This window comes from Frieseomelitta varia, unplaced genomic scaffold, assembly GCF_011392965.1.
Source record: "Frieseomelitta varia isolate USP_RPSP 00005682 unplaced genomic scaffold, Fvar_1.2 scaffold_504, whole genome shotgun sequence".
In the NCBI taxonomy this organism is placed as follows: Eukaryota; Metazoa; Arthropoda; class Insecta; order Hymenoptera; family Apidae; genus Frieseomelitta; species Frieseomelitta varia.
This window is the reverse complement of record NW_025110262.1, coordinates 46,535-55,393: the sequence shown is the minus strand read 5'-3', so window position 1 is coordinate 55,393 and position 8,859 is coordinate 46,535. Positions and strand designations below refer to the sequence as shown.

At 26.1% G+C, this 8,859-nt stretch overlaps 2 protein-coding genes across 4 annotated transcripts; one reads left to right on the top strand and one right to left on the bottom strand.

Moving 5' to 3' along the window:
• The first annotated feature begins 1,240 nt into the window (after positions 1-1,240).
• On the top strand, positions 1,241-4,840 carry LOC122533204 (tether containing UBX domain for GLUT4). 3 transcript variants are annotated; one of them, XM_043662675.1, is made up of 8 exons: positions 1,241-2,009; positions 2,113-2,168; positions 2,249-2,498; positions 3,063-3,182; positions 3,257-3,472; positions 3,549-3,906; positions 4,266-4,431; positions 4,510-4,840. In XM_043662675.1, exons 1-8 carry the CDS (start codon positions 1,923-1,925, stop codon positions 4,652-4,654), a joined length of 1,398 nt encoding a protein of 465 aa, XP_043518610.1. In that variant the 5' UTR covers positions 1,241-1,922; the 3' UTR covers positions 4,655-4,840. The 3 variants fall into 3 exon arrangements, with proteins under 3 accessions (XP_043518610.1, XP_043518608.1, XP_043518609.1); XM_043662673.1 differs by having other exon boundaries at positions 3,063-3,186; positions 3,258-3,472; XM_043662674.1 differs by having other exon boundaries at positions 1,242-2,009; positions 3,063-3,186; positions 3,261-3,472.
• A 118-nt stretch (positions 4,841-4,958) lies between these two features.
• LOC122533203 (protein ecdysoneless) lies at positions 4,959-7,341 on the bottom strand. The gene is made up of 5 exons (XM_043662672.1): positions 7,037-7,341; positions 6,471-6,964; positions 5,894-6,392; positions 5,619-5,817; positions 4,959-5,546 (listed from the first exon to the last, which is right to left on the bottom strand). The coding sequence occupies exons 1-5, from the start codon at positions 7,290-7,292 to the stop codon at positions 5,135-5,137; spliced, it is 1,860 nt and encodes a 619-aa protein (XP_043518607.1). The 5' UTR covers positions 7,293-7,341; the 3' UTR covers positions 4,959-5,134.
• Between the last annotated feature and the right edge of the window lie 1,518 nt (positions 7,342-8,859).

Sequence of the window (8,859 nt, the reverse complement as noted above, 5' to 3'; positions counted from 1 at the left end):
TATGGCTACAATATATATAAGTGGCAGTAAACATTTCCATGGTGATAATAAAATTAATAGCTATTTTTAAATACTCTATTGTTTATATTAAATATACATCTCGACGGAACATGGATGTCGTTGATCTAAATTCTTCGAAGTAGAGGTCGCTACAGATTTGGACATGGTGGCGCCATCTACCGATTAATTATAAGTACTAATTGTTTTTAGAAATTTTTATTTACGCATTTTACGCTTCTAATGGGCCATAGAAAGGAAGCTGAGGATCCAATTAAGATGATAAAATTACAAAAGTTTGCAATTTAATTTTTTAAACTACTTTTTTTTGCAAATAAATATTTGTCTGTTTTATGGGGATGTAGCGACCGTTACCTCTTCAAAATTAACACCAACGCCATCTACATTAAAACAATCGTTCCGCCGAAAAGTGAGTTTCCTGTAAATCGACATCGCCAACTCTATATAAACTCTTAACATAAGAATATTTATTAATTGTTATTTTATTTTTATTATTACTATAGAGATGTTATTACCATGTTTACTTATTGATAGAGATGTATATATAGACCCCATCTTAGAATTTGTTATTCATTCCTTCAATTTTTCGATCACGACCACTTTTTTTCATAATTAGATTGAAATCTTCCCTTTATAATGAGCCCTTAAAACTACTTGTATAATTTGTTTTCGCCATTTTACTAAACTTTAAACAAAAATTCATTAATTTTTAACGAGTTATATTAAAAAATGACGAGTTATATTAAAAAATGACGTCGTATGCACGTCATTGAATTCATCTTAACAAATGATTTCGAAATTTCTAAAACGAATGTTCTCCAAAAAATAATTTAACCGCACAATGTAACTTTATACCAAAAAAATTGTAGAAACATCTCTTGTAGAAACATTTCTTCGATAGTTCCAAGCTTTTATAAAATTAAGTTTTCAGGATTCATTCTGAAGCTACGCACTAAAATAAATAAAAAACATATCTAATTCACATCTAATTATGTTGTTAAAAAATATATTTCAATTAATTTTTTTCTAATTTCTTGACTTTAAATATAAATATACGTAAATAATCAAATATAAATATATAATCAAATATATAATAAATTTTTCATTGCAATTTTCATCAATTGCTGTTAAAGTCATAACGTTCAATTTAATAAATAATTCGGAGCAACACTATCCATATATTTTGATTTTAATTTCCATCGTTAGTAGCGCTGCGACAAAACTTGCTTAAATCGGTATGATAGGATGAGACGTGAAAATAGGATTTCAAAAAAATACGTTGCATCTTATAGATCTATACTTTGTCTGTGTTATCATGAATATTTCGCAAATAAATCGCTATGTTATCATGAATATTTCTCTGTGTTATCATGAATATTTCGCAAATAAATTTCTACTCATAGGTTTTTCGAAATTCTATCAAACACGATTATTGTACGTCAGGTCTACTTTGTGATTAGTCAATGATTGTACCACTATTATATTCTCAATATTAAAATATATGTTTGAATCTGTACCTAAAATGCTCATTAAATATACAAAGTCATTGCTCTACATATGTATGTATACATAAACAATTTTATATACAAGATATATAATTTCAAATTCTCATGAAAGATACATTGTAAATTAAATATGTAAACAAATGAAAACACACTATTGCACTATTTAATTTACCATTACCTTTTATGTTTCAATATTTAAATGTACAACATTGAAAAAGTTTAATATTCTCTTTGACATTGAGGTGTAGATAGGTATAAAACACTTGAATTTTTCTAACTCATTGTTGCATATGTGATTTGATATATTGTGTTATGTTTTAAAATTTTATTACAAGTGTATGACTAAAACAGTTAAAATAAATAATTAGCTGTTATAAACAATAGCAATTATAAAATATTATGGCTACAAATAAAAATGTTATAATACTTGTGCCAAATGGTCGTCGACAAAATGTTGGAGTAACTCCAAACACTACAATACTACAAGTAAGCAGTGAAAGTATAAGAAAATTATCTTTATAAATGTTATTACATTAATAACTAAATACATTTATAAATGTTATTACATTAAATAACGTATTTTCTCCAGATATTGGAAGAGGTGTGTCAGAAATATGGATATAACATAGATGATTATGATCTCAAGTAAATATTATCATAAAAATATCATTATAAGGTATAAGAATAAAATGTTTTAGTTAAATTTTTTTTTTTTTATTTTACAGACATTATAATCGTGTATTAGATCCTAATGCTATATTAAGATTTACTGGATTGGCAAATAATGCACAATTAGAAATGGTACCGTGTACGAAAGCACGTTCTATTTCCATTGTTACAATAGGTATACAGTTAGAAAATGGGGAAAGATTAATGACTGAAGTTACACCTAATACAACGTTAGCTGAAATTTTGCAGAATGTAAATTTCAATGAAGATCTTGAAAAAATTACCTTGATTTACATGCATCGTGAGGTATGAGAATACATTTTGTCCTAATAATATTATTATTTTAATATAAATATATAGTTCCTCTGAATCTGTTTTTACATTATAATAATCTTTTAATATCATTGAACGTTATTTTGTTTATAAATAGACAAAGCTGATTTGTTAAGTTAAATAAACAAATGTCAGCTTTTTTGAAATTATGGCCTGTAGCTGTACGTACAAGGACTTATTAAAATTGATTAAAATTTTGATTTAGATAAAAAGATTCCAATCAAAATTTTTTAAAGATATTACTTAAATTAATTTTTTTACTAAATATGTTTTATTAGTAAGTTATTAAGTTTTATAATTAATTAATATATAATAATTACAAAGCAAAATTGTTCATTTATAATTATTTTAATATATCAAAATCATGGTTTCTTTCACTTTATGATTTATGTTGTATAATATTAAATCTGTAATAATGTTACCACATTGTAAAGTACCAAGCTTTATTAATTATGCAATCATACATGAATAATTATGAAGTTGAAATAAAATTTAAGATTTACAAAAACCATTTTACATTATGTAATGATCTTTCAGATTTCTGGATCAGAAGCTTTAAAAAATACCACTTTAAAGTCATTAGGACTCATTAACGGTAAAGCTGTATTACGGTTAATACAAAAACGACCCCGAACCGTAGATAATGTTAATATAGTTGTAGGTAAGTTATAGGGAAAATTGGCGATAGTAAAGTTAATAAAAACTTCAATATATATGAAAGAAATTCTGAAACAGCTACAGATACTAATAAAACATTAGACTCTGCAATTTCTAAAAAGAAAATACAAAACTCAGGAGAATTAGAAATATGTTCTCAGGACAAAGAAAAAGGAGTAATAACAGAAAAGGAAAAAGAAACTAATATAGTACCATCAATTAGTACAGATAATTGTGAAATTTTGCCGTGCAAGAAACATGAAACAGATGACTTGAATAATATAGAATTCGTAAGTTATATAATGTATATTTAAATTCAAATACTTCTTTGTATGTAACATACAAAAAAATCTCTTCTTATTATAGTTAGGTGAAAGAAATGCTTTAGTATTCAATCAAGCTGCAATTCAAGGAACATTTAGAGATGAACTACCAGATGATTTTTACGATCTAACAGTTGACGATGCAAAAATATTATTAAGAGATGTTAAACGTTATAGAAAAGAACTAGAGGAAGCACCACTTTTAACAAATGTTCAACGACAATCCAATAAAGAAAAGAGAACATCAGATCAATTAAACAAATATCATTATACAATAATTCGTATACAGTTTCCAGATCAATTTGTTCTTCAAGGTTTATTTCAACCAATGGAAACTGTACAAGCAATCAAAGATTTTGTAAAATGTTATTTGAATGATGTAAATAGTGACTTCATAATCTGTAAGTAAAAATATTTTTAAAAAATATATAAAAATAATTTAATTATTTTTATTATCTCAGTGGAATAATATGAATATATTTTTATAATACAACTTCATACTTGATATTTCTAAAGATAAAGTATCATAGATTGTGTGATGCTGTAAAATTTTCCCACAAAGTGTAAATATATTTCATAAAAAAAAATTTAATCACGAGTTCAAAATTTAATTTACAGTAATTAATCAATGCAGTAATATTTAAATTTATCTCGTGATATAATAATCTAATCTTAAAATTGACTTAAATTATTCAACATATTATACTAAAAGTACGCATTTTTATTATAATTAAAAATACACATTTTTCTTATCGGATAGTTACTACGCCACCAAAACATATTTTAAACTCTAATGCTCGCTTAATTGATGAAAACTTGGTTCCTTGTGCTATTGTTCATTATTCCGGCTCATCAGCTCTTAAATTGGACGTAAAACAAAAATTTACTGATCCTAAGAAAGTTGAACTGCAAGTAGCTAATACTAGGTAAGCGATAGTTTATATTGTATTGACCCTTCGTTATTATATAAGTACTGCTTGATATGCTATATTTTTATGTTTTAGAAAATTAATGATAAACCAGGAAATGACAAGTAAAGACGAAAATGTAAATAACGATACAAGTGAATTGAATATGCAAACAAGTAACGAATCATTAAACGAAAAAAAAAGTAAAATTCCAAAGTGGTTAAATCCATCGTTTAAATAACTAATTAATTTTCGTTATTACTGTAAAATTTTTATAATATTTTGGAATGAAGTATAATGATATTTTAATATGTAGATACATAAAACGCACGCACAAATGCGCGCGTACGCGATCACACACACACACGCACACACACACACAAACACATACATCCATGTATTTCATTTAATATTGTAATTAAACATACTTTTATATAATAAAGCTTTAAATATAAACAAAAAAAAAATTAAGTATAAAATATAAATATTGTATAACAGCTTATAAAAAAATATTTAAATTGTGAGTTTATAACATTACGTGTATGTATAAAGTTACTTTCTTTTTTCAACAGTAAACGTGCTATTGATATTAAATTTCATTTTTTTTCTTTTTTCAAAGTAATAAAGACATACTTTGCATGAAACGATTAATAGGAATTTCAATCTATTAACAATCGCTAATACATTTGAGTATTAAGACATTAATATCTAGATAGAATTATTAACTTTGTAAATCTGGAGGTACAGTGGTGGGTGATTGTAATTGCAAATGCAAAAGTCGTCTACCTATTATATTTCCAGTTGGACCTGAACCGCCTGCTTCTTCTGTAATACTTTTTATCAGATTATCTTCTATAACATCAGAGCTCTTATTCGTTTCAGAATCCTCCTCTTTTTCTATTTGTGATTGTAATTCTGAATTTAACAATCGCATATATTTATCCATTTCATTTCTTTTATCTTCATCATCACCACCCAAGGATCCTTCTGAACTTCCTTCAAATTCCCCCTCATTTCCTGGAACAGCTAAATCTAATATACCTCGTAACGTACTGTCGAATATGTCTGCATCGAATTCAACTTTCCCATTGTCTTCTGAGTCGTGCATTACGCCAGCCTCTGTTGAAAGATCTCTGAAAATAAAGAAATACATAAATTACGTTTTTTGCGATGTTATCATTAAAATTGTAACAGATATAACGTACTCTAAAAATTGTACACCATCAATATCACTATTTTGATTTAAAAACATCTGCACTTTTTCTTTAAGACTTAACGATTCTTGCTCGTGTTTCTTGCTTTTAACATTTCCCCACTTTTCATTCAGAAATATTTCTAACTGCAGTGGATCTACATTTAACCAACTATCACTATCCGCAGGACTTAAAGCAGCTTCATCTTGAGCTATGTACGAAGCATAACATAAAATAATAATTAAACGCTGACAAGTCATAAGTAATATTTATTTTAAAAAAATTACCATGTAATTCAATGTCATTAGATTGTATGTTTTCCCATGCTTCTAAAATCTTTTCAGCATCGCTTTTATTAATGTCAGTAATGGAATTACACAAATTAAAGTATTTGAAGTAATAATCTTTTGCTGCATTCAAAAGTTTTACATATTCTTCGGTATCTTTTAATAAATTTCTAAAGTAGCCATTAACTTCTAAACGACTTAAATAAGTATTTAAAATATCTTCATTTGTTTTTAATTTCTCCGAATCGTTAAGTGATCTCTTTTCTTTTTTTCTACGTTCTTCGTTTGCACGAGCAATTAACATTTCCAAGCCACATGCTATTTTGATTCCAAGTACATGAGCATTATACTTTGAATAAGTTATCGGTGGTATATTCCATCCTGTTCTTGGATCTCCCGTATATCGACAATGATTTGCCATTGCATACAAACATTTAGTCATTTTTACATTAACCATAATACGCTGTTCAGGAGGAAAATATTTCATGGCACGACAAACCTATAACACATAAAAATTCATTGAAACAAACCAAACTTTAATCGTGCATAAAATTATATAACAGTATTAAAGTTTTACTTTTCTCTCGAGTGGATCAGAGTGACAAATAGTTCGAATAACTAGCGCAATCAGTCTTGGTTCTTGTTGAAGTATCGAAACTGCTTTCTCTGGTAAAAAAACTCGTGCTTTGTGACATCTTCTTTCAATTTCATTAGGGTACATATTAATTCGTTTTTTTAATATATCTTGTACTTTCTCAGAAGCTTTGAAAAGATATGGTCTCTCCTGGAGATTGTTTAACAGATCCAAAAATGTTTTGTATTTTTCACGAACAATGTACAATTCGCCATTATATACAAATACATGATTTTCACATGTTTCAGGGTTAGCCCATGGAGGCAAAGCATTTGCAGCTTCGATTAAAAGAAATTCACCGTCAGAATCTATAACTTTAGCAATTAATCCATCAAAAATCTGAGTAAGTTTAAATATCAGAAAGACCACAAACCATTCGTCACTTATGTCCTCATCAAAACGTAGACGTACATAAATGTGAGGTAATATGCTACATTCTACATCAATAAAAAGTAACAATCAATATACATTTATCATAGTAATACATGTTTAAGGTTAGAACATCTTACCTTCTACAATTGTAGAATTTTCAAGAAGTTTTTCTAACAACAACGCTTGCTTTGTTCTAGGATAAAAAATTAAATTATCATTATGCCAGATATAACCTTCAACGTACGGTGTAATTTCTTTATTAAATTTTTCAATTTCTCGTAAAAGAATTTCTTCCGTTATAGTCTCTGAAGATTTTGTGTAACAAATTTTTGGATAAAGAAAACATTCAAGCACGTCGTCTTCTTTAACTTTGGATATTTTTGTATAAGCCATTGTTTCATAAATATCTATAATATCTCAACAAAATCACTTTCAAATTGAAATAGATTTTTTAAAAAGCGAATAATTGAGAAGAAACTTTTCGTATTGGCGTTTCTATTAAAATTTATTCAACTTTCATTGTTTCATAAATTAACTCTCCGTATGTAATTATTTATATGTATTTAGTTTATTCAAATTTTTTAATTTATTTAAATATTGGTATTTCTCGATCGTCTAAAGGCGAGTACTTATGTACACGAAACAGCCAAAATATCAAGCAAGCTACAATCTTTAGAATATAAGTTACTAGGATTTGTGTGTATCATTTCAGTTAACTAACATGTTAAATATCTTACATGTAGGAATAAAATGGTTACTTACATTTGCAATAAAACACGAAATTTTTTTATTCCGTGTAATCCATGTAATATTTTTATTTTCAGCTAGGTACATTTAAAATTGTAAGAAATGTATTGCGCTTAAAAAATTATATTATTATGTTTGGAGAATTAGCGTTTCCCATTATATATTGAAATTATAAAAAAGGTTTTCATTTTACTTCAAAAAATTTCTTACTATAGAATAAATGTGTGTGTAAGTTTAGAGGAAAATTTAATAAGAATTTTAATTGCAATTCTACAGATTAATTATATTTATTGATAAAAATAATAGAATTATAGAATACTAGAAAGATAAAAACTTTACTATTATAATAATAATAATGCTAATATGTTATTTTAATTGTTAGTTACAAAAATAATAAAATATCACTAAATACTTCAAAATTTGTGTATATAAAGAATACATATGTCATATTTTCTTTAACTTGTATTTTTTATATTTTTTTTTAATGTTCTCAATGTTTACAGTTTGTATTAGTTTAATAATTACCTCAATATCAAAAAGTTAAATAATTAATTTATAGTAATGTTTATGCGCAATAGCATTGATATGTAATTATTGACTTTTGTATAGAACTGATATTACAAATAAATTTTGATATTTTACATATAATTTTTGCATATTTTTTCACTTAGTGTCCAACTTTTCAATTTCACTAAATTTTTGATATATCGTGCATGAAATAAGATTAATTTTAAAGTTTAGATTTACATATTGTTCTCCTTTTATTTAAAAATGACGTTTCTAGAAAGCCATATCTCTCTCTCTCTCTCTCTCTCTCTCTCTCTCTCTCTCTCTCTATTTGCTTTCTACATTTCTCAAAAATTTCTTAAATTGACAATGATGTAGTCCTTGAAATCTGATAAAATTTACAAATTAATGATTGGCGGAACAATAGTAGATAGTAAATAGTAGACATTTTCAAAATTTTTGTGTTCCTTGCAAAATACAATGAAAAAAAATTATTTCAAATAATCGTAATTCATGTAGTAAATATCTGGAACTTTAAATTTTTTTTATTGGGATATTTAATTGATTAAAGATTTAAATCCACTGTAAATAAACATGTTTTTTCTTGGAATTCAAGATGTTAATTTTTTGATAACAACAAAAAATTTGAATTTGTTCCTCTCGAAAAGATACAAAATTATATTGTATCGCTAGTATCACAACTTTT